A 27,466-nucleotide genomic window follows, 5' to 3' on the forward strand; every position below is an offset into this window, starting at 1 on the left:
CGGCGGTGGAGCCCTTGGACATGCTCAAGCCCCCGCTCGGCTCCAGTTTTGGGGTGCGGGGCCCCCCTGGCAGCAGGAGGAGGGCTGGGGGAAGCGGCTCAGTGTGGTCCCCGTCCTCCGGGGCGGTGGTGGTGGCATCGGGCTGGGGACAGGTGGCTCCCAGGGGTCCTGTCCCACGCCGGCCGGGGTGGATTCAGGGCATGGGGTTACCCAGATCTGGGGAGCAAAGGGGAGAGGCGGCGTGAGGGCTGGTGCTTGTGTGTCCCCACGCATCCCCGTATGGTACTGAGCGAGGGGACACGGAGTCACGGCCACCAGCACCCACCCGTTGCCCATTCCTGAGAACAGAGACCCGCTGGGGTGGCCGATGGCGGTCCTCACCCTTATTTCACCAGGACCCCCGGCTCCAGCGGTGCAGGGCAAGCACACGATGGGGACATGGTGCCACCGCTGCAGCTCCACAAGACCCGGGATGTGGTGTGGGACATGCACATGCACATCCTCCTTCTTCCTCTGGGTGGAAACCCTCCTACACGGCCGGCTTTAATCCAATTACAGCTAATTGGGAGCTGCCTGAGAGGCTTTAATTTCACAGGCTGTAGGCAGAATGGATTCATCCTGCCTCGAGTGCCCATGGGGACACAAGGGACAGCAGCCTGCAGGTATGGCTCCAGGCACGGGCTGACCCAGAAACAGCATGTTTGTCCCCAAAAAGAAGCACTGTGGGGTCAGATGGTGGAAACCCCCAAAATATCCAGCTCCTGTAGCAAACTTCCAGGCCCTGTGAGTGCTGGTGTCTCACTGGCATGAGCTGTAAGCAGCAGCCAAACATCCAAGCTGCCACCACAGCACTGGGGGCCCAGCTGTGCCCCCCCAGCCTCCCCTGCTCATCCCATTTAAAGCAAAGCCAGGAGGGTTTTGCAACCTTCATGCGAGCCCCTGTCCACGCCTGCAATGGATTTGGGATTCTCAGCCTCAACCCATGCTCATGTCCAGCAGGTCCAGGAGGAATTTGCTCCTTCCAGCTCACTTGTACATCCCTGGGAGGACTGACAGAGTGTGTGGCTGGTGCTGGGCAGGTGGGCACTGGGACCAAACCTTCCCAAACACCTTTCCAGAGCCCTGCCAGCTGCAGCACACTGGGATCATTGCCAGCACCTTCCCTTTTCCAGGGCCCTTCCCTGGTCCCAGCCCTTTCTTCTCCCCGAGTCCAGGTCACCCCAGCCCCGGTGTCAGTCTGCAGTGCTGAGGCCATCTTCTCTCCCCAGTTTCCCCCCAAACAAACCAGTCTGCAATGGAAACCCTATCAAGGTGCTATTTGCCCCACAAAGGCAGATCCAAAAGGTTCCTCCCATGGCAGTGACTGTCCAGGGGACACTGTGTCCCCAGGGGATGGGCTGACCAGGCCAGGGCACCCGAGGACACCCCGGGGTGGTGGGTGCTGGCACAGCTCCCGGTGAGAGCCCAGCGATATCCCAAATGCATTTGTTTCGCCGCAGTCCCCTCTTTGCATATATAATTGCCTGGCATGCCCTTGAATTTGCATATGAGACTTAAAATATAATTAATTGTTGGCAACCAGCAAAGCCCGAACGAGGCTAATCCCTGTAGATTTTGCAGCCTTATCTCATTTGAGCATTTATCTAGTTAAGCTTAATGGGCAGGGGAGAGGAAAGAAGTCGCTGAGTGCTTTGCCCCGGGGGGCCCAGCCTGGCAGAGCCTGCACCCGCTGTGCCCCCACCCCAGAGCTCCCATCTGCCACCCAGAGAGGGGCACAAATCCCCCCAAACCATCCAGCCCCCAGCTGTGGCCTGGGCTGATGGAGCTCCCTGTCCAACCCACGACGAAGCAAAGCGGGGCGTGAGCCTTCCAAAATCCACTTTCCATTGCCATGGAGCACACCGGTGGCCCCAAACCCTTTTTGGGTCACACAGGTGGCCCGAGGGGGCTCTCAGGTCCCCGAGCAGCCCCAAACCTGCCCCCGGTGCGCACTCACGTGTACAGCGGCTGTAGCTGTAGGTGCGACGTCTTCTGGGGCGCCTGGTAGCCGTAGGAGTCAAACCCGCCGATGAAGTCGACTGGGGAGAAGGGGGAGAGCAGCGGGGTGAGCCGGGCAGGGGGCGAGGGGCTCCCCACACCCCCTGGGGCCTCGCTGCACCCCGGGGATGCGCTGCGCCCCGGCCACGGTGCACAGAGACGAGACGGACCAACCCCAGCACAGCAGCCTCGTGCCAAGGGCTGGACAAAGCGGGTGAAATTACCCTGTCATTGTCTGCAGAGTGGGCATTTAAGGGGAATTATGGAGGAATTACGTCTCGTTTAAAGCATGTAATTTAGGAGGATCGCAGACACCAAGACAGCAGCTCTCGTGCCCGCTGTGGTTGCGTTGCCAGCCCGCTGATTTAATCCTCCTCCAGCGCTGCGAGTGCGGAGGGCAGAGCCCAGGGCCTCACCGGAGGAGATGTGGCACCAAACGCCAGCCCTGGCTGCACGCAGAGCACCTGGGGCCTTCCCCATCCTCACCCCCACTGCTACCCTGGAGATGTAAGGTCCTTGCTTCTACTGGATCCCACAGGATCATCGGGATCACCCCACAAGGCCGGGCACCGCGGGAGCTGTAGCACGGCCGCTCGCCCAGGAGCCACCCCACAAATGCCCCCGGAGCAGAAATTCGCGTGTGGGTTCGCCCTCGAGGGAGGCCGCTTGCCCCTTATTTGTCTTTCTGACTTAATATTCAGCCAGCTCTCAATTTTAACGGCACCCATCCATTTCCAAATCTAATAAGATATTCCATTAAAAAGATACATTTGAATCTCGGCTACAGCGGCATTAATATTAAAAGTGTATCGAACGCCTGAGTTTGTTTGAGTGTCGCGCAGCCGCCTGGAATGCAAACAGGCTTCAAAGACAGCGGCGGCAGATAAGCCCTGTGCCAGATCCCCGGATCCATAAGCGAGTTATTACAACAGGCAGAGTCCAATTTCACCCGGAGATTTTTTGCCTTTCTGCTACAGCGGTTACAGAGGCGGTGGCAGGGAGAGAGCACCCCGGGGATGCTGAGCCTCATCCTGGGGATGCTGAGCCTGGTCCCAGGCTTCCCACAGCTTCCCCAGGGTTTTTCCCAGTGCTATGATGGGACCCAGCACCAGCAAAGGACCTCGCACCTCCATGGCACCCACATGGACGCATTCTTGCTAGGACACAGGGGACGCCAGGTGCTTCTCGGTGGCTTTGCCGTGCTGGCAGCCGCAGCACACCGCTGCCTCCACCCGGCTGCTGGGGCTGCCAGCTGGCACAAATTAATTAATGGCAGATGAGCATTTAATGGGGCTGGATGGCCACGGCCGTAACTGCCTGTTTAATTGTTGTCGGGGTACTCAGCACTTCCGTACGGGTGGCTGCGGTGATTATTGTCGGAGCGAAATGCACAATGTAGATTATGGAAGAATTAGCCCACTTCTTGGCTTAAATTTCACTTTCTGCCCCACTCAGAAGCACAACATATCCCACGGGCATGGTGGGGATGATTTGCTCCTGTCTGGCAGCTCTGGCCGTGAGTCTGTCCATGGGGACGCTCACCAGGAGGACACAATGTGCCACATTTCCTGGTCCCTGTGTCCCACGGGGCTGTTGGAAGGAGGAGGCAGGGAGAGGCTGCAGCTGGGAGGTGTGAGGATGGCCTCGAACCCACTGCATCTGATGCTGATCTCCTGCACCCTGTGGTTTGGGCTGTGGCACGGTGACACCTTGGGGCGCCAGCGGCAGGATGCTGTGGGACCCCCTGGTGCCAAGTGCAAAGCAGCACCTCCCAAATGGGGCAGAAAACAGCAAAACGGGGATGCTGAAGACCTCTCATGGGGCTGGGCTCACTCTGAGGGGGGAGTTTTGCTGTGGATTTATCAGGGCTCAGAGGCTGCTGCGTGCAGCAGGGGCAACGGCTTGGTGATGCTCCCTGCTGCCATGCAGGTCTGGGGACCCTCGGGGGGATGCTCTGTCCCAGGGGGGTGGAACCCCACTCTGGGTGGCACTGGTCCCGTTCTGCACCCCAAGATGTGACCGCTGCCATCCCACAGCACCCACAGGAGATGCGGCAGCTCGGGGCTGTGACACAGAACTGGAAGGACTGCTGGCGTGAGGTGGTGGCATGGGTGGCACATCACACCCCAACACAGCACAGCTGACTCCTCAGAGGGGGAAAAAGGGGCAAAATCCCCTAAAACAATCCCTTCACCTGCCCTGAGCCAGAGCTGCCTGCCCCCCACACTATCGGGGATGTTTTTGCAGCACTGCAGCTCGCCCCTGTGACTAATAGCAAAGGCACTCACAGCTGTCTTCTTCCTCCAGAAACACTTTGCTGACGTAGCAGGCGTAGACGAAGCCAAAGAGCTGCAAAACAAGAGCGGGCAGGGAGAAGCCGGTTATCGGGGCGAGCGGCACCGCGACGAGGGGGATGGTGGGGGGATGGATGGAGCTGCTCCTGGCACTGTGATGATGCTGGGGAGCACCCAGCTGGATGCTGGTTCGGGGCATAGAGGTGGGATGGCTCCGGACCCCAATTTCCTTGCAACCCCCGGAGCTCCCCAGGAGCTTTGCACCCACATAGGACCCCCTCCCCTCTGCCCTTTTGTCCCCGAGGTGAGAGTGTCACCATTTCAGAAAGGGGGACCCTGTATTTCCAGCACACAGCACATCCCCATGGGCTCAGACTCCCAGCAACATTTTGTCACCGCTGTTCTCCAGCTCACAGCACCCGTGGGAGGCCAGGCGGGGAGAGGAGCAGCACCCTTGGTGCCCGCAGTGCCACCAACACATCCCCTGCCTGCTGGTGATGGTCCTGCAGCACCCAGCCCACACCGTGCCGTGTTTTGGGGAATGCAGGCATGGACAGGGACCTCGCATGGGCCCTGTTTGCTCCTCTCTTCCCAAATGCAGCTGAGCCAAAGCCACCCATGAACTATAACTGGGACCGAGGTGTGGCAAGGTGCTGGGACATCTCGCCAGAGCCCAGCAGCTCAGAGCAGAGGAAGGTGCCGGGGGGCCCTTACCGCCAGGAAGATCTGCGCGGCGCTGCTGACCACCTCGATGTACTGGTAGTCCAGCAGGCAGCCGCTGACCGTGATGACGTGGTGGTCCTCGGGGGCCAGCTTGGAGTTCAGCACCGGCGTCACCAGGCAGCCCGGCCCGTTCTCCATCCACCACGAGCGGTGCAGTGAGGTATTGAAGGTCATGATGAAGTCCCGGTCCTGCGGGAGGGGAGCAGAGGCACCACCTTGGACCCAGGGATCCCACCTGGGCTCACAGAGGGGTGGACAGAAAAAGGGCTTTTCCAACCCGAGGATGCTCCATGAGCAAAATCCCCGCTGTGAAGCTGCACGAAGCTCCTGCTGCTCGGAGCCCCCACCGAGGGCAGGTCAGCAGCAGCAGATCTTTTAATGAAGTGCACCCAATTAACCTACTCCTCTCCCCATCCCAAGGCTGTCACTCCCAAGGTTTGCTGCCCCTGCTCCGGGTGTGCATGGCACTGAGCTGAAATTCAGTACCAGCAGGGGCTTGGGCTTGCTCCCGGGCTTCAGCTTCTAAAGCCGTGTGCTGCGCGTTCCTTCCATGCAGCCACCTCCACTGCGATGTGTGACACCTCATCACGACATTAAGTTTTGCTCTTTTGATGTGAGAATTATACTTTAACATCCCAGACTCAGGCTCAGAGCATGCTGGTGGCTGCTGCCCTGCAGTATTTGCAGCAGCCCTGCAGTATTTTCCACCCTGTCCATCCATGTGCATCCCTGGAGGTCAGGCTCTCCCTCTGCCCTTGTTGCTGGAGCCATGTGCAGACCCCAGAAACCTTCCCAGAGCCCCAGGAAACCCTGGAAAAGTGGCACCATGCGGCGCAGTGTGCACAGCAGGATGGAGACCCTTCTCTGCTCTACCTCCTCAGCACCACGTTTGGAAGTGGCATCACCCAATATACACCGCCCACAAAGCCAGGCACTGCTCAGAGCGGGCAGGTGATTAATGAGCACTCTGAAGTTCCCAGCTCATCAGCCTCATTAACTCGATGCCCCCGAGGCCCCTCCTGCACCACGCCACCACGTTGCTCTCCCACTGCCCCATTGGTGTCCCCAGCTCGGCCAATCCATCCATCTGTCCGTCCGTCTGTCCCACCAAACCCCCACGGTCAGCGCTGCACCTGGCAGCACCCATCCCCGCGAGGCTCCCCCAGCACTGGGGGTGCTGTGCCAGGGGCAGGGGGCACCCCAGGGGCTGGTTCCAGCCGCCCCAAAAAGCAGAGCCAGAGGCATGGGGAGGGGGAGGTGGAAGGGGTGGGATGGGATGGGTTGGGGAGGGATGGGAAAATTGGGACAGAAGGGATGGGAAGGGAAGATTGGGATGGAAAGGATGGGACAGAAGGGATGGGATGGGAATGTAAGAGAAGGGACGGGATGGAAGGGATGGGAAGATTGGGACGGAAGGGATGGATTGGGACAGAAGGGAGGAGGAAGGTGAGAAGAGGAAGGCCGGGAGGCAGCAGCACCCGATACCACAGACGCCTTGGGGCTTACCTGCGACAAGTGCCCGACCTCCAGGTAGAAGCAGATGATGAAGGCGTTCCAGCCGACCCACAGCACCAGCCACACCGCGTACTGCCGGCACAGAGCGAGGCGGTCAGGGCACGATGCTGCGTGGCACCGCGAGCAGCCCCCGTGCCCTCCCGCTGCCCGGCTCCCCCCCGTTGAACGGCACCCACCATGATGAGGTATTTGGATCTGTACTGGATGGTCCCGAAGATGCCCAGGATGACAGCCATGATGTGTAAGAAATTGGCCAGGATGGGCGCCCACTGGTAGCCCAGGAAATCAAAGATCTGCCGCTCCAGCGCCGCTATCTGGGGAAGAACAAAGGAGGGGACAGCGCGGGGAATCAGTCACCGGCAGCAGCTCCGCGGACATTAAAGGCAAAGAGCATCGTGTAATTAATGAGAAATCCCATGGACAATTAGTTACAATAGACTGAAACGTCTGCATGATTCATTGGCCGGCGGCAGGCAAATACATCACGGCGGGCGAGGAGTTATTGGGAACGTTCCCCAGCGGGTGCTGGGGAAGGGGCAGGGGGGAGCCGTGAGCCTTCACCCCCCCTCCATAACACCCTGCGTGCCTCAGTTTCCCCACTGCTCAGCCTGTGCAGGGAGTAATTCCCATCCCATTTAGGGCACGGCCTCCCCTGATATTTTACAGGACATTTTTCTCCCTGTCCTCGCCGCGTGCCTGCCCCACGTGCGCCGCCCTCCCCACTCAACGCCGCTCCATTTTTATCCCTGTTATCTTCTGTAAGCCACGACCACGGAGCCAGAGCAGCTGTAAATACCACGCGGCTGGCAAAATTAAGGACAGGCACTGCTGTACCCGCCTGTGAGCCCCTTGTTTATTTATGGCTGCGTTTGCCACCAGCTCAGGGTCTGTTACTCCTAATTACAGAATTAGCTTCTGGAGAGGTGGTAACAGAGGTATGCTGGGAGCCCTGGGGCGTTTGCTGACTGTTTTAAGTTAAAAAGCAGAAATCTGAGCGGCGTGTTGCAGTGGGTTTTTAGGGGGCTTTGGGGTGCATACATCAGACACCCCCATCCTCCAGGAGACAGGGCCACAGCAACACATCTGCAGCAAGATGCATCTCCAGCAGCATTGCCAAAAAAAAACAAACACAAAACCTCTTTACATTTATCTTTCTGACAGCCTGGCCCCGGTTCTCTCAGAGATGCCCCAGATTTACCCAGCAAAGCCAGCGAGCTGCAGACCTGAGTCCTCCCTGCAGCAGCCGCCCTCCGCACCGCTCCGTGCCTCAGTTTCTCCACCGTGAACCTGATGGGTGTGGGGGGAAGACACCACGGAGGAAGATTATTGCTAAAAAGGAGCAATTTGGACAAAAATCAACACTTTGGCTTTGCTTGCAGCAGGGCTCTGGATGTTTGCTGGAGGCGCTGGGCTTTCCTGAAGTACCCCCAGGGGATTTACAGCTGGGGCTGCCCCAGGGCCACAGCACTCGCACCCCAAGAGACCCTGCCAGACCCTTCAGCCCCACTTAATAAGTCCTAATTACAGCAGAAATAGATGAGGTGGTGAAAATCCTTCCTGAAGTGCTTTGCCAGCATGAACCGCAGCGAACGCATCTCGTCCTGCCTGGCCGCCAAGGTGCCCTCAGCTGTGCCTCAGTTTCCCATCCACGAAGCATCCCTTGTGTTAGTGCTCATTGAGCTGGGTTAGTGAGAGCTCTAATTAAGGGACATCTCAGCCAGCAGAGGAAAGCCGTCCTGGCTCTGTCACACCCAACACAAAGCTACCACGGAGCCCCGCAGCCCCTGGGGCCGGGCTGTTTGCATTGAGGCTTAATTCACTCCTGCACTATTTAAACTCTCCGAGGAAACAGCCTTTGGAAATACTCACAACTGGGCTGTAAATCTTTTAAATCGAGGGATGTAAATAATAAATGATACAAGGAGCGCGGTGCTCGGTTTTATAGCCGTCCATCGATCTGGTGGCTGTTGATGGAGCTGCTTAGCGGGAGCGAGACCCAAAGCTGCAAGGTTTTGGGTACCAACAAGCCTCCTACCCAAGGGATGGGGCTGGGAAGAGCCCCCAGGAGCATCCTATGGAGCCAGGGGATGTCTCTGGTGCCAACGCAGCTCCCTAATCCCAGCCCATCAAGCTGGAACAGGCTGGAGGAGTGAGGATGAGCAGAGAAGAGCCTGATCGAGACACCCAGCCCAATCCTTCTTCATTACACGGAGAGGCAAAATTAGCAGCAGACACCGTGGTCTCCCCGTGGCTGAGCGAGGGCTGCTAATTGCACTGACAAACGATGCCAGAGCTGCCCCAGCAGGTAAACGCTGCTCTGCGTGCGCACTTGTTTGAGCTTATTCCCTCAGCACTAAGAGCAAATCCTGCATCTTTCAGCCCTGGTGAGTCCTGCTTAAAGCAGAGGAAAATAAGGAGACAAAGAGGAAACGTGGAGACGTTGCAGTGAGCACTCAACGGGCTGCTCCAGCACCCAGAGCATCCTCTCCCCATCCTTCAGGAGCAAACTCCAAGACACCCAGTGCCATATCTCCAGGCAAAGAGGAAGATGTGGTTACACAATTTTGGGCAATAATTCAAGAAAGGTGCCCCCAAGCAAGACGAGGGCAATCAGGAAGCCCATCTGCAGGGCTCTGCATTGCCTTAAAGGCAGGGAGCAGCTCTGCCAGCCCTTGGTGTGCCCTGCGAGAAGCCTCTAAGGAACCTGAGCAGCCTCCAACCCCCAAAACTCAGCACAGCTTCCCCATACTGTCCTCCTTGGGTCCCAGGTACCAATTTCCACGCTAATAACACCACATTAACCACCCACCCTCATTAGCACCCTGCTCCCCTCTTTATTTCTGCTCCCACATTGCAGGTGATGCTCTTGGGGCTGTGGGGCTGGGCAGCCCCGCACTGGCCCACTGCTAATTAAGATAATCCTGCAGCTGATCAATGCAACGAGTTTTAGGGCTCCCTCTTAATTAAACACTCTCTAGTTCATCGATCGGCCCAAAAGTTCCCTTTGCAGCAAATCATACCAATTAGCTGGGCACAGGCACACGCCAGAGTCCTGCTAATTGAAACGTGGTCCCCACAAAGATTTAATTGTAATCAAGGAGCCAAAGTGGCTGGGCTCGGTTAGAGCTTGGGGAGGTGCCCTGGGGACATTAGGGACAAGGCTTGGCCAGACACAGAGCCCAAGGAGGCAGGGCTGGAGCAAAATGTGATTTTTTAGTGGGCTGACACCAAATTCAAGAGGGAAGGAGCTTCCCATTGCTGCTGTCCCCACATTACCCCTTGGCTGTGGCACCATCACTCCGCGGTGCCCCGTGACGATACCTGGATGAGTTTTCCCAGCCCTTTGCTCGCAGCCTGCACTAAGTAAACCATGAGGCAAGGGCTCAGAGATGAGCTCTGCTCTGGCAGCATGGGCAGGGCTGCGCGGACCCAACTCACCAAACAATTTGTGTGCACCCGTGCCAGATTTCACAGCCTGGAGGTTTCACAGCTGCAAATCCCCAAATCCCTCCTGCATCCGAGACCTCCCAAACCAGAAACCTTCCTGCCCTGCAGCTGCAATTTTTGTTCTCTTATTGCTTCCACCCCTGTGGGTTTAAGATAAAATAATAATGGCCCTGGTGACAGTGGCCGGGGGGCTGCAGGACTTTGGTGGCTTTTGCAGGGCTGTGGCAGGAGACGTGGGGCTCTTTTCTGCCCGGTGGCACAAGGACCAGGGGCAAATGGAGACGAGCATCGCCCACACGTGGTCCTCTTTGAAACACCATGTCTACAGGGTGACAACAGAGCTGGGGGCTGCCCCTTGTCCTGGTGTCACCAGGAGCCACCACGGCCCCAACCCCCCTGCGCAGACCCTGCCTGGGGTTTACGGGGTGGAGGCAGCAGGACGCGGCAGCCGACCCTCCCATCACAACTGTCACAGCTAATGGCTCTCAGAGCCCTGTCCAAAACCACTTAATTACCACCGAGAGAGGCAGTGGCCAGGGGACTTGGCCGTGGGTGGACACAACGACCCCAGGACCCGCGAGTTGCGAGGACCCCGCAGCGCCTGCCTTATTTCCCCTCGTCCTCCCCCAGGGACGCTGCGTGGCTGCAGACCCCCCCGCGCTCCATCCTCTCGCCTCAGCTGCGATGGGGCTGACACGTTTGCTGACACAGATGCATAAATATATTATCGCAGCCCCCAAAGCCTCAATAATTAACCAGTGGAGAGAGATGGGAGCAAGCTCCCGTGATGGAAAAAAACACGCTGAGGCTGGGGGAGGCTCCCCTCCACCTCCCCATAGCCACAGGGGAGCTGGGGGGGGAACAGTCCCTCCAGTCCCTCCCTCCTGCTCGCTCCTGAGCATCCCCATGGGTCAGTGATAAGGATGAGGCCAGACACCCCAAAAATCACCGCAGTCGCTGCGTCTCCCTTGTCCCCCCACAAAGCTGTGGAGCTGTGTGTGGATGCTGGGCACACTGCGGGTGATGATTTCCCAGCCCCTTTTCCTGTGGTGGCTCCTCTGGGTCTGCACAGTGGGGACAGCCCTGACCAGGCCACCACACATCCTTCCCTGCCCTGGGCTCATCCTGCTCGCTCTTTCTTACGTGGGCAGTTTTGCTACAGAACAACAGTTTTAGGTGTTTTTCATAAGCAGAATGCTTTCGGGGGGGCGGGGGGGGGGGGGCGGGGGAAACGTCACCTTCTTGAACGAAAACTCTTTGTGTCTTTTCTTGCCCCCCTCTGGGAAATATCAGGAGGAAAACACTCCCTTCACCTGCCAGCATGGCTTTGTTGAAACCCTCTGAAGTGCGACGGGCAGGTTTCCTCCCGGCTCCAAATGTCAGCAGCAGAGCCCAGCAACTTCCCCAGGGAAGCAGCAGCAGGAAAATGGTGATTTTAGTGGTTGGGCAGGGGGAAATCCCCTTTTTTTCCCCGTTTTTCCCAGTCTCTACCTCCGGCTGCCTGAATTCCACCCTGGCCCCTTGCAGCAGAGCTGCCTAGTTCTTCTGGAGGCTCCAAATCCCCAAATCTGGAGCAGGACAATGTACACTCGTGCACAGTGCTTGGAGTGGGAGCAACACCTCCCCTGCTCCCTGGTCCCCAAATGTCCCCCGCGCCTCGGTGTCCGCGGTTCCCTTGTTGTGCCACAAATTTCTCATCAAAAGCTGAGCAAGCAGCAGGGGGAAAAGCAGCTGAGAAAGGCGGCCAGCACGGTCCTTCAGTGTGGGACAGGATGAGCTGCTGTGGCCTCTGCCTTCAGCCACCTGCTTTTGGGCTGAGCACAGACTGGGAAGCAGCTGGACATCCCAGCATGGCATCCCAGTATGGCACCCAGTACAGCATCCTGGTATGGCATCCCAGTGCAGCGTCCTACTATGGAACCCATTACAGCATCCCAGCTCAGCATCCCAGTATGGCATCCTGTGCCAGCCAGGCACAGTGGGAGACTGGGGAGGGACATCACTGGTGCCTGCTGCTGGCATTTGTCCCCTACAGCACGGCAGCAGTGTCACCAGCCAGGTGATGGGGGCTCCAGCCCCAGTGCTGGGACTGCCAAGGGATGCTGAGCCCCTCCCAGGTGCTGGGCTCCGTGCACTGGCGTTGGACCCCTGGGGACAGCCCATGGGGACCCTCCAGGAGGGCTCAGGTCTGGGTGCTGCCCACGTCCCAGCTCGCCATCCCCAGGGGTCCTGGAGACCCACACAGCCCAGAGCCCATGGGGAGAGATAGGGCAGACAGAGGATGAAACCCCAAACACGAGATGCTGCAGGGGGGATTTTTAACCCCAACTCAGCACCAAGGATCAACGATCCCAACACGATTCTTGGCAAGGCGACAACGTGCAGCTCAGCTGCCGGGGCTGCAGCGAGGTCAGGGCTGGCAGGGGAGCAGGATGCGGCCCCCGGGCCTCCTGCCGTGCTCAGCGGCACCGAGCTCGATGTCAGCAGCAGCATCTGGGCGCCGGGGCACAAATCCCTGCCGAAAGCCCCGCGCACAATGCAGCGAGCTTAAATCCACCCGTCCCGTCCCTGCGGCGTGGCAGGAGCCGAGCGCGGATTCATTGCCCCCCGACGGGCCATTATCCTTCAGCCGGGCTATTTCCTTCTGAACACCATATGCCGGGGGCTCACCAGGGATTTACTTTCATTTAGCTGCATTTGAATAGATTTTTTCCATCGCAGATTCCCTTCTGCCGCGGCCAAAGATGCGGCGAGCGCAGCTCCCTGCTGAGCCCGCGCCGGCCGCGGCTGCTCGCTGCCAGAAATGCCCCGTTTCTGGGAGGTTTTGCAAGAAATCCTGGGGCCCGGTGGGAACCCCTTTGGTCAGAGATGTGGGGCAGGATCCGACCTGGCAGTGGGGTGTCCTGCGGGAAGGGAGATTTGCTGGAGCCCCCGGGAAGGTGGTGGCACTGGGTGTCCCCAGGCGGGTGCTGAGCGGTGCTGGGGTGACCGGAGTGCGTGGGACCGACCCACGGATGGAGCCTGGGCCGGATCCTGCCCAGCACCCTGCGCTGGGCACCCCCAGCACCGCACCCACCCCCAGGAGCCGCACATCTCCACTTAGGGAAATTGGCTGCGATTTAAATTAATGGCAAGCGAGCGAATTGACTATTAACGAGGTGCAAACACCGCTGCGAACCCAGGGACTTCATTTAATGACTTGGAAACAAGTTCTTGACCTACTTCCAACTTGCAAAATCCTTCGTGAAATCGCAGGCGGCGGCGCAGATGAAAATAAATTAAAGGAGCCAGCGCCGGGCCCCCACGCAGCGGGCGGCGATGGGCTGGATGCGGCCCCAGGGCCGAGCTGCAGCCCCACCGCATCACGGGCACAAAGTGGGCACAAAGGGGGCGAAAAAGGTACAAATCGGGTCTTTTGCTGGTGGTTGTGCAGCGAGGTTGAAGAAAGTGGGGTTGTTTTTTTTTTTTTTTTTTTTTTTTCCAGACTCTGCAGGTGTTGTTACCCCAGCAAAGCCCCTGCTGGGACCTCTCTGCCCCTAAATCCCAGCACTGCTGGATTCGCATCCCCGATCAATGGGATGAGATAGTGGGGGGACAGGCAGAGCTTTGGGGTCCCCCCCGGGGCTCCCCATCACCTGCCGAGCCCCGGGCGGCCCTGGCTGTCTCTTGCCATTTTTTCCTCCCCGTTATTTCTTTAATTTTTCCGGCCGCCGCATCCGGCCGCGTTGCCATGGGAACGCAGCAGCAGCCCCGGCTGTCTAGACGCCGCGCCCCAGGAGCCCGGCACGTGGGCAGGATGCGACCCCGGCACCCATGGGTGCCCCCACCGCGAGCATCAGCCCCGTCCCAGGGCACCCCCTGGCCCAGGGCACCCCCGGCCCCTTCCCAAATCTGTCCCCAGCTCTAGCAGCCCGGGGGATGCAGCCCGGTGGCAGCTGGTGGTGCCAGCCCACGGGTGTCCCCCCAAAGTAGTCCAAAAGTCACCAAGTGCTGCACAAGGCAGCTTACAGCCAGCACCCTCCCATTTTTGAGGTTTGGCTCCAGTTTAGGGAAAGGAAACTGAGGCAGAGCATGGAGATGCCTGATGGGGGGACGAGCATCTCAAGCAGCTCACACCAGGGTCCCCAAATCCCTGCCCGGGCTGTGACACCACAGGCAATGGGCTTGGTTCCTCGGGGTAAGCCGAGGTGGGACCCACGGGGCAGGAGACACCCCCAAGTCCCCAGACCTCCGAGCCAGCAGCACCCCAACAGCCCTGTGCGCCCCCAGACCCACCAGGCTCCTGCTGCCTTCACGCTCGACGTGCGTCACCCCGCGTCCCCGCAGCGGTCCCTGCCGTCACCCTGCCCTGCGCTGCGAGGAGCCCCAGGCGCTCCAGCAAGGGACAAGCCAGCTGAGCATCCTCTCTGCAACCCAAAATCAGGGTGATGGGGTCCCATCGTGTACCAGGGCTCTTCCCAAGCAGCCCCATCCCACCCACGAGGAGCTGTTTGAGCTCTTCTGGAAACCTCCGCGCATCCGATGGTGGCAGCCAGCTCATACGGAGGCTCAGAGCACATTCAAATACTACTTATACTGCGCACAGGCTGGAGATACAATATTGCATCTATTATTTTTACTGTTATATAAATGCTGAACCGGAGCGATAAGGCTGAGATGAGACTTTGGTGTGTTTTTTTTTTTTTTTTTTTTTACTGCCGCTGACAGAAAGACAAGGAAGTCAAAGTGATTCATTCCCACACTTCCCCACCAGAAGTTGCCTCCCAGCTGACACCCTCCTGCAGACAGGCTCCATCTGACAAAGCATTTCATGGGCTGCTTTAATTGTCCCCACAAATGACTTCAGAATGGTCCCCAGGGTCCCTCCACTGAGGACGACAGGGGGGGTGGCCCCATGCCTTGGGTTGGCATCAGGGTCCTGGGGAAGGATGGGCACAGGGGATGGAGCAGGGACACAGGCAATGGGCCAGACCTGCCCCGGAGCTGCTGTGCCTCAGTTTACCCACCTGGGAAATGGGTTGAGTCCTGCTCTGCTCAGCATCACACTGAGAAGCGTTTGCAGAGGGTGGCTGGGCTTTGCCAAGGAGCACAGTGACAAATGACAATGCCACCATCTCCTTGGGGCAGGATGGATGTCCTCACAACCCCATGCCCTGGCCATGCCACTTTGCTCCGGTTGCTGTCCCTTTCTTGAGCTGTGGCAATTGAAGAGCTCCTTTCGTTAACATCCAGCTGATGGGAACACTGAGCGATTTTTGGTGACGGAGCCTTTGGTGGAGCTGAGCAGCCAGGGCCACCAGCACCGCCAGGAGGGGCTGATTCGTCTCATCCTCACTGCCAGGCTAATGGGGAAACTGAGGCATGGGATGGCAGATGACCAGAAGCCTGGAGAAAGGCAGATACCAGGCTGAGAGCAGCTCCTGGCTGCAAACCCACAGAAGCACCGGTGGGGATGGCTGGGTGGCCTGGGAAGGGACTTGGGCTGAACCTTTCTGAATTACTACTTGTAGCCTAAGTTAGACCAAGAGGAGAAATCAAGGGAAGAGAAGACCTGGGCAATGGCCATGGCCATGGCCATCCCACCCTACCCTACCCCGTCCCATCCCATCCCACAAACAAACCCCCCAGCCCCAGTCCAACACAGTTCCCCAGTCCCCAGCTCAGCCTTGGAGGTACCCACAGCTCCCCCAGCCCTGTAGAAGCCCCCAGGGAGATGTCCCCATGTCGCTGTCCCTGCCAGCAGGACACGTGGCAGTGACACCAGACCAAGGCACCGGCACCCAGCTGAGGGCGGCTGCTGGGCCAGGGCACGAAAACGTTGGCAAATGCCTTCCTGCCAATGCCAGCTCCAAACAAACACGCTTTCAGACAAATAAAACTGTGATTAATCAAGCACCTCAATTAGATACAATGAGCCACGGCTGATGATTAAACTGAAGACTCACAGCAGAAAGCACATTAGCAGCATGGACACTTGGAGGCTGAAAATTAATTAAAACGTAGCAACACCCCCTAAAAAAAATCCCTAGTAAATGGGGGAGTGCGTGGAGGAGGGGGCTTTCCCCGCGGGTCTGGGGATGCCGAGTGGAGCCGTGTCCCTGTCCCAGCCCAGCTCCTCCATGTCCCCAGCGGTGACACCAGGGACGTGGGCACCTCCGCCAGAGCACGGCTGTCCCAGGGCAGCCCGAGGGATGCACCCTGCACCTGAAGGGCACGGGGGAGCCTGGCAGACTGTTTGTAGAATCAAAATGCTAAATTATATTACAGAATATAGAAAGTTGTGTTCTTGCATTAATGCAATATAGGGGACACCCACGAGGAGGTGACAGCAAGGTGGCTCTGGCCAGAGGTGCTGGTGGCCTCGGGGAGCTCCCGCAGCTTAAATCTGGGGGATGCATGGGGACAGCAAGTGAGGTGGGAAGATAGGAGAGAGACAGGGAACCCAAATCCCTAAATATTAAATTCTGGGGTGAGACCAACCTCCAAAAACTTGCAACCCCCCCGCTCCTGCCCCGGCAGGGATGGGAGGGCTCAGGGTGACACAGCTTGAGAGCCAAGCCCGGGGCGAAGGCGAGATTTGCTGCTGGCTCCTGGCTCCCAATAAAAGGCACCGTTTGGACAAGGATTAAGCCGCAGGCAATTTCGATGCTAATTCTTCTGGTTAAGTTCTTTAGTCCAACATCTGCAAGAAGCAAGAGGTAATTTCCCCCGGATCTCGAACAGCGACTCAAAGACGCTGCTAATATAATCTGATAGAGGAGAGAGGGGCGAAAAGAGAAAGGGAAAAAAAATCCAATTTACTGACTTATTTAGTGACACCTTTCGTAATCAATTCTCCCAGGAAAGAAATACTGATTAAAGCCAACCGTATTGCTATGGAAACCGGCAGTCCCTCCTCCCACGACCTGCAGGCTGCAAAGAAAATCGGGCGAGGAATCTGCCTGGTAACAACCGCGCTAATGAACCGGGGAGCAAAAATAATCCCCCGGAGCATCGCCGCCGCCAAAGGAGCAGCCGGAGGCGGCCGCTGGGGAGGCGAAGCCGCGCGTGGCTCCCAAATATTGGTTTTAATGGCAGGGCAGAGCCGCCTGCCGGGGGGGATGCTCCCGGAGCCCTTTCCCACATCGGGGATGAGGGGCTGGAGGGGTGCGCGGAGATGGCACCCATGGGTGCGCTGGGTGGAGGGCCCACCCTGACCTAGAAACACTCCCCAAAACCCCATCCATCCTCACTGTCACATCACGGACGGCACACAGGCGTCCCCCCAGCCCTTCCATCCATCAGCCCCATCCTTCAGCACCCACCCCAGCACCTTTAGGAGCTGCCCTCCCTCTCCTCCCACCTGCTGGGTGCCCAGCCACCGCCTCGGCCGCTTGCCCTCGTTTTTCAAGCCTCTAATTCGAGCCACTTAGGACGGGGAGTGACAGCGGTTACGGGTTTCATATGCACATATTAAAGGCGAGTTATTGTCAGCCGGGGAGACGGATGGGCCCGGCAGGGAGACGCGGCGCTGGTGGCTCCATAAATCTTCCCAGGGGCGGAATGAGAAAGCAGCACGCGGTGGGAAGTGGCTGCGGACACGGCAGCACGAGGACCAGAGCCAGAGCTCGGCTGCTGGGGGCTCCCCCAAGCAGCCACAAGGCTCTTTTGGGGTGCTTTAAGGAGCAACGGGCTGTGCAGGACATCATTAGCGCTGCCGTTACTATTTAGGAATTTAATAGCAATCCCATTTATTGAAAACCCAACAGCCCAAAACCCATCTTCCCACGCCGGCAGGAATATCAGTGCTGGAGAGGCACAAAAGCTGGAAACAAATGGGCACGCATGTATGGATGTGCAGCCCTAATAGAACTGAAGCCCTTCATATTTCCAACAATTGCTGCACGTTAGCAAAATAACAATTGCAGTTAAGCATGCTGCCACCTTTCCCATTCATCACGGCGAGGATTTAATAAGGCGCCTTAGCAGAGCGCGCCGTGACCACCAGCACATTATTAAACACAGCGATTAGCAGCTGCAGTGGATGGGAGCTCATTAGAGACTTCTTAAACATCCATAAAAATTGCTTTTATTAATCGGTTATTCCTCTTTTCATGCCCACCGCATTAGGCTGGCACCGAGGTGCTGTGGGTGTTGGGGCTGAACCCGCCCCGAGCACCCCAAACAGCAAGACCTCAGCCACCCACGTCTGATGGGGATACGGGGCTGTCCTCCATGCCAGGCTGAATGCCACTTCAAGAGGCCACAGGGATGGCTTTTTTTTTTTCTCCAAAAAAAGAGTTTCTTCCCCCCGAAGCCACCTGGGATGGAGTTGCCAGCTGGGACGTGCATGCTGCCCCAACTTCTGCACCCAAAGCGTGCCTCTGCCCTAAGCCATCGCCCTTTTGGTGCTTCCCCATGAGGATTTCCACGTACAAATTCAGGGGAAAACCCATCAGGACAGCACAGATGGCCTGACAACAAGACTGGGGTCCCCACAAATGGGAAACGGGGCTGTCCCCGCTCAGCACCCAGCAGCACCCAGCTCCACCTCTTACTCCTTGGGGTCCCCAGCCCCATTAACGACAGCGCTAATTGCAGGGAGGATGCGGCCCATGGATAATTCATGGCGGGGAGGGGATGCGGGCGATGCCCATCGTTAGGGCTTGCTTTGCTTTGTCTGGCGAGTGCCGCCTCCCCAGGGTGCCCCAAGCTCGCCGCCTCTGCGCAGCCTTTTGTTCGGGTGCTCGAATTAAAAATAATTGGGGCCGGGAGCCAGCCAGGGCGGGTGCAAGAGACACAGCCCGAGGAGAGCCGACGGCCCTAGGGATGACGATGAGGGGACAAGGAGGGGATGGGGACGCGCTCCCCCAGGGCTGGAGGGGACCTCACCAGTGGTGAGCTTCAGGGGGAAAAAAAAGAAAAAAAAAAAAAAAGAAAAAAAAAAGCCTTTAATAATCAATTGGTATTTATTGAGCGGGCCGTAACAATAACAGCCTCCTGCTGCCAAATTAAATCCGTGTTTGGAGTCACCGAGTCAGGGACGTGCTGCGAATTCCCGGGCGGGTAAAAAGCCCCGGCGCTGATCCCAAACCAACCCCGCTGCTCCCAGGGTGCCCTCGGTCCCTGCCCCGGTGTGGGGGCTCGGTGCCATCCCCATCCCTGCAGATGCCCTGGGGATGTGCCGCCCGCAGCACTCCCACTGCCCCCCGCTGCTCTGGGGGGGGGAAATTGAGCCAGAAACTGCAAAAATGGGTCAGGATGGACAAAAATGGGCTGGTATGGATAAAAATGGGCCAGGATGGACAAAAATGGGATGGGAGGGATGGCATCACTGGGGGAGTCAGGTGGGCTGCTGGGGGGTTGGTAACTGCCCAGCAAGGGGCTGGGTGCAGTGGTTTTGGGGGGACAGGGGGGGACAGGAGGGGACAGGAGCAGAAGGGGGTATGGAGGCACAGATTGGATGCTGGTGAGCCCCCTCGGGCTGTGGGGAAGGGGTTGGGGCCAGGTTTTGGGCCTAAATGGGGAGAAAGGGAAGAAGGAAAAAGAAAAGGAAAAAAAAAAAAAAGGAAAAGGGAAGGACCTTGGTGTCCCCGTGGGACCACAGGAGCGTGCCCAGGGGACGAGGTATCAGGCAGTGCCCCAGCCCCAGGGTGACATGTCCACAGCTCCCTGCAGCCCCCAGCCACAAAAGGGGACGGGGAGACCATGCCCCAGCCCCATCACTTCCCAAATCCCTTCCCCCAAAGCTTTTTGTGTTTCCTTCCCCAGCAGGAGACCAAACCACGGCACCGGCTCCTTTCAGTGTCCCCAGGCTGTGCTCCTGGCTCTGCCCTGCGCACGTGCAGCGGGGAAGGGATGCACTATTGATCGAAGAGACCAGACTGGCCCAGAGCACTAATTAGCCCTAATCAAGGCAATTAGCCTTGAGAGCCAAACAGGAGGTCAGCACTCCGACCTTGGTCCTTGCCCTGCCTCGGGTTGTGTCCCTTGTGCATGACAGTGACCTGGGCCAGGCACAGCGGCTGTGTGCTCTGCTTGGATGAGACATGGGGTGGGCAGTGAGGATGAGGAGGGTGCTGGGACACCGCCCAGTGACAGGAGAAATGGTGACAGAAACTGCCTGGAACATCTCTGCACAGGGATGACCTTGTGTGGGGTCTCAACCTGACACCCCTCAAATACCCCTCTGGTTCCTCGGGGCATCAGAGCACCTCTGGCATTCACCCCTCAAAATCCACCCTCCTTCAGCCCTCTCCTGAAGCTCCTGTTTGCTAAAACCCCCTCGGCACCACCGGGATGTGCTGCCCCTGTGCTGGGCACCCCGACACAGCCCCGCATCCCTTGGGGCTCCCAGCATTGGGTCCCTGGTGGAGCACAGGGAAACCTCACCCCAGCAAGATTTGCTGTGCCTGCAGCACCATGCGCCCGCTGGGAAAATATAATAATCCTGAATAATAAGGCAAATCGTGTGGTGTGGGATCCCAAGGGCACCCACAATCACCTAAAGCCAGGGGGCTTTGGGTATCTCCACAGGGAGTGCTGCGTCCTGCACCGCAGCCTCTGCCCAGGTGCAGGCTGATGGGCAATTGGCCTTTTCTCCCCCAAATCTCCTTCTGCCACAGAGTGAAAAGTGAAAAATGTGTGAAATTTCCCAGCCAACCACATCCAAGTGGTTATTAATCTTATTAATAAAACACTTGGGGTTTAATGTCCTGTTTAAATATGATTGGGCTGCTCTGTGCCAACTTTTCCTTTCCATTTTTTCCAGGCTGTTACATACAGATTTTGAAAATTGAAATGAATAGTCACCTGCAGGACAGGGAGAGAAGATGCCAGCGGTCCCATCCCACACTGTCCTACCTCCAAGCATCCTGCCGGGTTGGGAGGTTTTGTCCCCACACAACTCAGCCTCTTCCCAGGAGACGCTAAACCCCCGACACATCCCCTCCAGCCAAAACCCACCCCCAGCTCCGTGCTGTGATGGGGACAAGGATGTCCCCGGCCACCCCAGGGGACAGGGGATGGGGATGCAGCCCATGTCACCAGGATGAGGCCATCCCCGGTGCCTGCAGCGCTGCCTGGCCGGGCGCCGCAGCGATCAATACGCAATAACCTGCATCTGCCGGCCGGCGCTGGAGGAGCTATCAGACGTGCGGCCGGCACTGATGGGAACGTCACGCTTTTGTGCCTCTTTCCTCTCTGCTGCCTGTTTCTGGTGTTTTTCTCCCCTTTCCATAAAGATGTACCCAGCGATGGCTGCAGCACCCATGTGTGCCCAGCCCTGCTCGCTGGAGGGAGGCGATGCTGGCAGGATCCTGCTCCCAGGGGTGGCACGCGGTGCCTGTGGGGTCACAGAGCCCTTTTCCAGCCCTATTTCCCACCATGGACCATTGGCACAAGGCTGGGAGGATGCTGGGTGCTGTTGCCCAAGCCCAGCATCCTCCCAGCGACCACAGCTCGCTGCTGTGCCAGCACTTGGTGAGGCGGGATGGCAGTGCCATGGGCTCAGCACTGGCTCTGGGTCCTAAATAGGGACCTGAGCCATGGAATGGCCCATGGATAGGATGTGAGTTCACTGGTGGCTGTCCCCTAATTTCCCACTAAGACCCCACAGGCTGTTTTTTACCAGTAGCTTTCCCATCCCATGGTTATGGAGTGCTGGAATTTCATGGCAATGAGTTTTGAAGCGTCTGATCCCCAAATCCTTCTCAATTATTGAGCCCCCACAGTTCCTCCTGTGCAGCAATCCTCTGCTCATCTGAGAAACCCATGCAGAGGAGCCCCTGCCTCCCTCCCAGGGGAAAACATTGGGGTGCAGCAGTGCCAGAGGGGCACAGGCTGGGGGAGGGAGTCCCCCCCTTCCCCACGGGGACATCGTCACCCCTGCCCCCTCACCACCCCGACACCAGCCCACCCCACCACCAGGAAGCTTCACTCTCCTGAAACACCTCACCTGGGCAGGGCGAGGCCCCTCTCTGGCACACCAGTGTCTGCTGGAAAATAGGATTTCTAGCCCAAATTACACCAAGTAGGCCCGGACTGAGGTATTACTTCCCCACACGGTGATTATCTCCCGGCCCGGAGCTCAGCCAGAGGCAGAGTTCAGAGCTTGCAAATAAACAAAGCAGCCAGGAGCCCGGCCAAGATGTTTATTGATCCGGGAGCCTCGGGCTCCCGCTTCGCTCCGTAGCCAGTGAAAGCCCCGGGCATGTGTCACCGCTTCCGCTTGTCACCGCGGGGACATCCCGGCCAAAGCCACCAGGACGGGTGCACGGAGCCAAGTCCAGAGCAGCCCAATGGAGAGGGGCAGAGTCGCTGCCTCCTCCAGCAGTGCTTTTGTGCCTTCTCCCATGGCACCGAAACGGGTGCTGAAGGGTCCCCAGCTCAGCACGCAGCCCCTCCAAGTCAAGCCCCAGCGCACGCTGATGCTTCCCCAGCTTCCATTCCCTGATCCCGGCTGCATTGATTTTTTATAGTGCTAATTTTTTTCTAACAGAAAGCCACGCGGGGCTAAATCAAATCGCTTATCGGCATCTAAGTACTATTATGTCAACGCCGTTACTTTTATCAGCCAAACTCATGAGCTCATTGAGAAACAAGAGCAAGTTTTGTTGGACAAGGCTCATTTTCCGAGACATCAATTACGCCACCGTCTTTTCGGCTTTGCTGATCACATCATGCATCAGCCTCTCCTTCCTGTGCTTTCGCAGGTCTTCACGTCAAGCCAGGCTGCCCACGGCTTTCTGGCTCACCCCAGTCATTTTTTCTCCACCCCAGCCCTCCAAGACATTTTTTTCCAGCCCTCTGAACGGTTCCCATTGCTCCCAGCTTTGTTGCGGATCAGCATTAATGATTTAGAGAGATCTTCCAGCGGTCCCTTTAATACTCTTGGGTGCACATTAGCTAGCCCTGCAAATTTAGACATACTGCGCTTTAATAGCGGTTTTAATTGAGAGCTGTAACACCATTCCTTCCCAAACGCATGCCAATAAACCTTTATAGCAGACTGTCAAGCACAGCACTTTGTATGAATAATGCAGGCACACGTGTGCACAACAGAGGATGTTCATGCACGCGGACATCTCGCCATGCTGGGAAGCTTCTCCGTGGCCACCCGCACCCATGCTCCCTACCTCGGCTCCCGGGGTGGCCGCACAGGTTGGTGACAAGTTGGGTTGGGGTTTCTGCACCTGCCCGGACACACGCGGACCTCTGACACACGCACATGTCATCGCCGGATCCCCTCGGTGCTGCCCACCCTGGAACATCCCCATCCCTCCCCTTCAGGTCCTGCTGCCCTGCAGCACCCCCGGCCCTCGCAGCATCCCCTGGGCACGCACCCACCATGCCCGGCCCGTGGTGAAGGGGCGCGGGGAGCCGTGGGGTCCTCTATCCGTGATGCCTCTGTCAGCCCCGAACCCAATTTCCATGGCAACCATGCAAATGTGAAAGCTTTCCATAATCATTAGGGAGCAGAGCTGAGCAGTATAAACAGTGACTGCAGTAGATTACATGCCTATTATGAACAGTCGCGGCTTCTGAGCACTGGTAATTATACCTAATTGTGCATTTAATTGTGTAATTGAAAACCCACATCCAGAGTTCAGCCCGGGCTCCGTTCCCCCCACCCCTGGTGGTGGGGGCAGCTCCAGTCCCGCTTCTCTCGCGCTGGCCCCAAGCACGGGCTCGGGCACGACGGCAACCACGCAAGGACAAAAGATGCCCATGGCCATCGGAGGCTCTCAGCGGCGATGGAGCTGGTGCCAGCAGTGGGTGTGTGCCTGTGGGGTGCGCGGTGCAGTGGGGACAAGTGGGGACGACCCCACTGAGGGTTGGCTGCGGTGTCCCAAAGGGATGGCACAAGGCAGAGCGGGGGACTGCAGCGGCTGGGACCATGAGCTGCCCTCACCCATCCTTCGTTAGGCCGACGCCCTGGGGTCACTCATTAGCTTCTCTCCCAGCTCCTCGTGCAGGCTCGGTTACTGTGGGTTGCATCCTGGAGGTTTGCACATAGGAAAACCCCTCAGTGGGATGGACAGGTGGGATGGGACAGACACGTCCCTGCTCTGCCTGCACCTCTGGCCCCAGGAGGCTGCAGGAGGAAGGAGGCCAGTGCTGGCATGGCACAGCACAGCACGGCATGGCACTGCATGGCACGGCACAGTATGGCACTGCTTGGCATGGCACGGCACGGCACACCATGGCACGGCGCGGCACAGCACCGTCTGGGCAAGCTCCGGCAGGCTCAGCCCGGCGGGAGGCATCAACCGAGCTTTGCTTTCCCAGCCAATTAAAGGAAAAGGAGAGGAACAAAGAACAGAACAAAACACTTCGGAGCGATGCTGAGGGGTGGTGGGAGTGGGGCAAACAACGAGGCATCCCCCTGCCTCCACACCCGCACCCAAGCAGCCCCGGGAGGAGGGCGACACAGCGGGGCTGCCACCTCCAGCCTCCACCGTTAGGCTTCGGAATGAACCAGAGGAGCAGCTCACAGCTCCCATGTGCTGGCGGTGGCGAAGGGCACGGCAGGTTTGTTTTTCATCTGGCCAGCTCAGCAGCTTTACTGCTCGCATAAAGAAAACATAAATTCCCCCGACAACATCGGGCGTCCCAGGGAACGGCTGGTTTCAGCAGCAGCCGAACCCCCAGCCCCCAGCCCAGCAGAGCCACTTCTGTGTGGCGAGCCGACCTGATGCTAGCAGCATTAAGTGGCCTCTTGTTCCTGGATAGTTGGCGTAAAAAGAGAGTTTTGATTTCATTTCATCTCATAATCATAAATATCTCCAGCCAGCCCCTCTTGAGGCTGTCGTTGCGTGTCTGGTAAATGACTCACTGGTTTCTTAGCCTTTTCCTTGGAAAATCGCAAATAGAGGCAAACTATGGCTGGCATTTCTTCTCTCCCAGGAGCGGAAACACCCGGCACTTGCAGCCCTGGCTCACCGCGTGCTTCGAGGCGGCGGTGAAGGAGCGTTTGCGCTATCTGGGTGATCACAGGGGCTGGGATGCACTGCCTGGGGTGCTGCAGCTCATGGCCACGGGGCTGGGCAGAAGCCTGTGGGCAGCAAACCAGCCCCCAGCCTGGTTCGGGTGCCACCACATGGGGCAGCCCACCCGGAGGAGCATCCTCTGCCGTGCGTGGCCTCCAGGCTCCTCTCCTCCCCAGGAGACCAGGACTTGTGCCACCGCTGCAAGCCCCAACCCCACATAAACGTGGCCCCACCTTGCTGCCACCCCTCAGCACTGGGTGCTCGGGGGCACCTCCCCATGCCCAGCAGGGCTCAAGCTGCTGCCTTCTGGTAGCCCAGAGCAAGCGACGAGGCTGGCTGGGTGCTGTGGTGGCCACCACCATCTCGGGGAGCTTCAGCTGGAGCATGCACGTGGTCCGCAGCCTGCCCAGAGCCCTGAGCAGCAGCACGCATCCTGCACTGGTGCTGGGATGAGGCAGGGTGGCCTAGTCCCACAGCAGGATGGCGTTTCTGCCCAGGCTCCCTCCTGGAGAGCATCGTGCAACCTGGGAGAGTTGGGGGTACCCAGGGGTGGAAGGGCCACCAAAAAGAGACAATTTTGGAGCCTGTCCTAGCCGCAGCAGCACTAGGACACACAGGGTGAGGATGGGGTGGAAAGCCCAGCCTCAGGCTGCATCACAAAGTTTCCCCGGTTGCGTGCGGGAGCTGCTCTCCCAGCCTAGGAGCTCGCACTGATTTGTTTCATTTCCGAAAATAAACGCATCAAAATCTCCTCTCTTTACAGAGCTGGAGTATTTCCCTGCAGAATAAATGCCAACAAGACTCTTGTTGAGTTGAGCAGTGAAGGAAAAAGTGACCGAAAGCCAGGAAACTCCCGCACACAAGGAAACACCCATCATTTTTATCCTGAATAAGCGGGAACAGAAGCGAGGCGCAAAGCAAGACTTCACCGACCAAACCGCAGCAGCGGGGAAGTTTCAGGGCACAGAAGGCAATTCCTGCAGCATGATGCTCTGCTCCCCCAGCACTAATTTGCTTTGAAGCATCCCTTAGCCCCAGGAAAAGCCGCTCCCCACCTTTTGCAAGGTCAGAACAACTCCACGGCCATGGCCTTCTGAAAGATAAAAAATGAATGGGAGCGACGCTGGGAAGAAACTGCCTGTCAGCAGGATGCCACCATCATCTCCAAAGCTCTCCGCAAGAGCAGACACCGAGCCCGTTTCCATCACACACATCACCGCCTCTATCCACAGCGCTCTGCCGCCTGGTCACCCCCCAGTCCATGGGGACATCGTGGGCTGGCCAGGCAACATTTCAGCAATTCCCTCCCTGTTTCCCTTGCAATGCTGAGCCCCCCAACAGTCGCTGAATGGTGACAATGTAATTCCACGGGTGCCACTTGACTACCAGGTTCAACAAACCACCTGCCTGGAAAAGCGCCTGGATAATTAATTGCAACCTCCGTGGTTGCTGGTTTTATCAGAAACCCCCCGAACGCCCCACATGCTCCCTTCGGCTGGCCCTCTGTCACCAGCCTGATGAAGATGGATTTGCGGGCGGTGGAAAGCACGACACACAATTATTGCAAATATCCCCGATCCCTTTCAAATGAACCCTGTCTGTCCTCTCTTCCCCCAACGTGCGAGTGTCCCCAGCCCGCGAGCAGACCGGTCCCACTCAAAAGCAGGAGTTTGCAAAGTGCCGGCTGTGGCTCCAAGTTTCACTATTGCCAAATCTCAGGCAAGGGACCCACACCCCAAGAACCATCCCTGGAGCTGCTGAGCACAGGATGGGAAGCCACCCGCAGCAGCTAACTCGGAGAGAAGAGATTGCAGCTGGAAACAAAGCTCACACCTGCTCAAGACACATCCCCAGGCACTGACAGCACTGGGAACTGTTTCAAATCCGTCTCCTCTTCTGCAACTCCAGCAAGCACTGGATTGAAGCAGGGGAGGAGGGTCACATTTCTTTTCTCTTTGCCTTTTTTTTTTTTTTTTGGGTCGCATTGAAGCATCCCCAAGCTGGTCCCACAGCAAGGTCACCGCCGAGACGGAGCGGGTAGCGGTGACAGCGAGCATTTCGCACAAAGCACAACCCGGCATGCTGATGAGCGCACGGCCCCTCGGCTTACCAGCTGCAGGCAGCAGAATCCAACCAGCGTACATCTCCCATTGCATCTCCCCATGGTTTCCCAGCCGGAGCCTCGGATTTCCCCCACCGTGGCTGCGCGTCGCCTTCCTCCAGCTTCTCACCAGCCTCCCCTTCGCCAGCAGAACCGCCACCCGGCGACCATCAGGGGGGCACCAGCAACATGTCCCGCTCTCCAGCCTCCGGCCAGCCCCGGCACTTTCTTCACAGCAGCCCTGCCGCCTCCCGCACCCTGCCAGGTTAGCACAGAGGCGGGCTGGGCTCAGCAAGGGGCATCGCCCCCCTTCCCCGCCTTCCTCCCCGGAGCCCCGCTCCCCGTTTCCCCGCTACAACCCCATCCCCCGGCGCAGGGGC

The 27,466-nt window shown here is 58.2% G+C and overlaps 1 protein-coding gene across 1 annotated transcript; it reads right to left on the reverse strand.

The window, feature by feature from the left end:
• On the reverse strand, nucleotides 1–27,235 carry NKAIN1 (sodium/potassium transporting ATPase interacting 1). The gene is made up of 7 exons (XM_082777760.1): nucleotides 27,096–27,235; nucleotides 6,746–6,883; nucleotides 6,561–6,641; nucleotides 5,046–5,243; nucleotides 4,326–4,386; nucleotides 1,997–2,078; nucleotides 1–216 (listed from the first exon to the last, which is right to left on the reverse strand). Exons 1-7 carry the CDS (start codon nucleotides 27,147–27,149, stop codon nucleotides 207–209), a joined length of 624 nt encoding a protein of 207 aa, XP_082633886.1. The 5' UTR covers nucleotides 27,150–27,235; the 3' UTR covers nucleotides 1–206.
• Nucleotides 27,236–27,466: the final 231 nt, after the last annotated feature.

The sequence above is a fragment of the Aythya marila genome, assembly GCF_965140915.1.
Source record: "Aythya marila genome assembly, chromosome: 22".
NCBI classification, from domain to species: Eukaryota; Metazoa; Chordata; class Aves; order Anseriformes; family Anatidae; genus Aythya; species Aythya marila.

Excerpts from the sequence above, each read along its gene's own strand:
- NKAIN1 (XM_082777760.1), bottom strand. The coding sequence starts at position 27,149 with ATGGGGAGATGCAATGGGAGATGTACGCTGGTTGGATTCTGCTGCCTG. Across the intron at positions 6,884-27,095 it reads GATTCTGCTGCCTGCAGCTG|ATAGCGGCGCTGGAGCGGCA; the intron begins GTAAGCCGAGGG and ends GTTCTTCCCCAG. Across the intron at positions 4,387-5,045 it reads CCGCGCAGATCTTCCTGGCG|CTCTTTGGCTTCGTCTACGC; the intron begins GTAAGGGCCCCC and ends CTTGTTTTGCAG.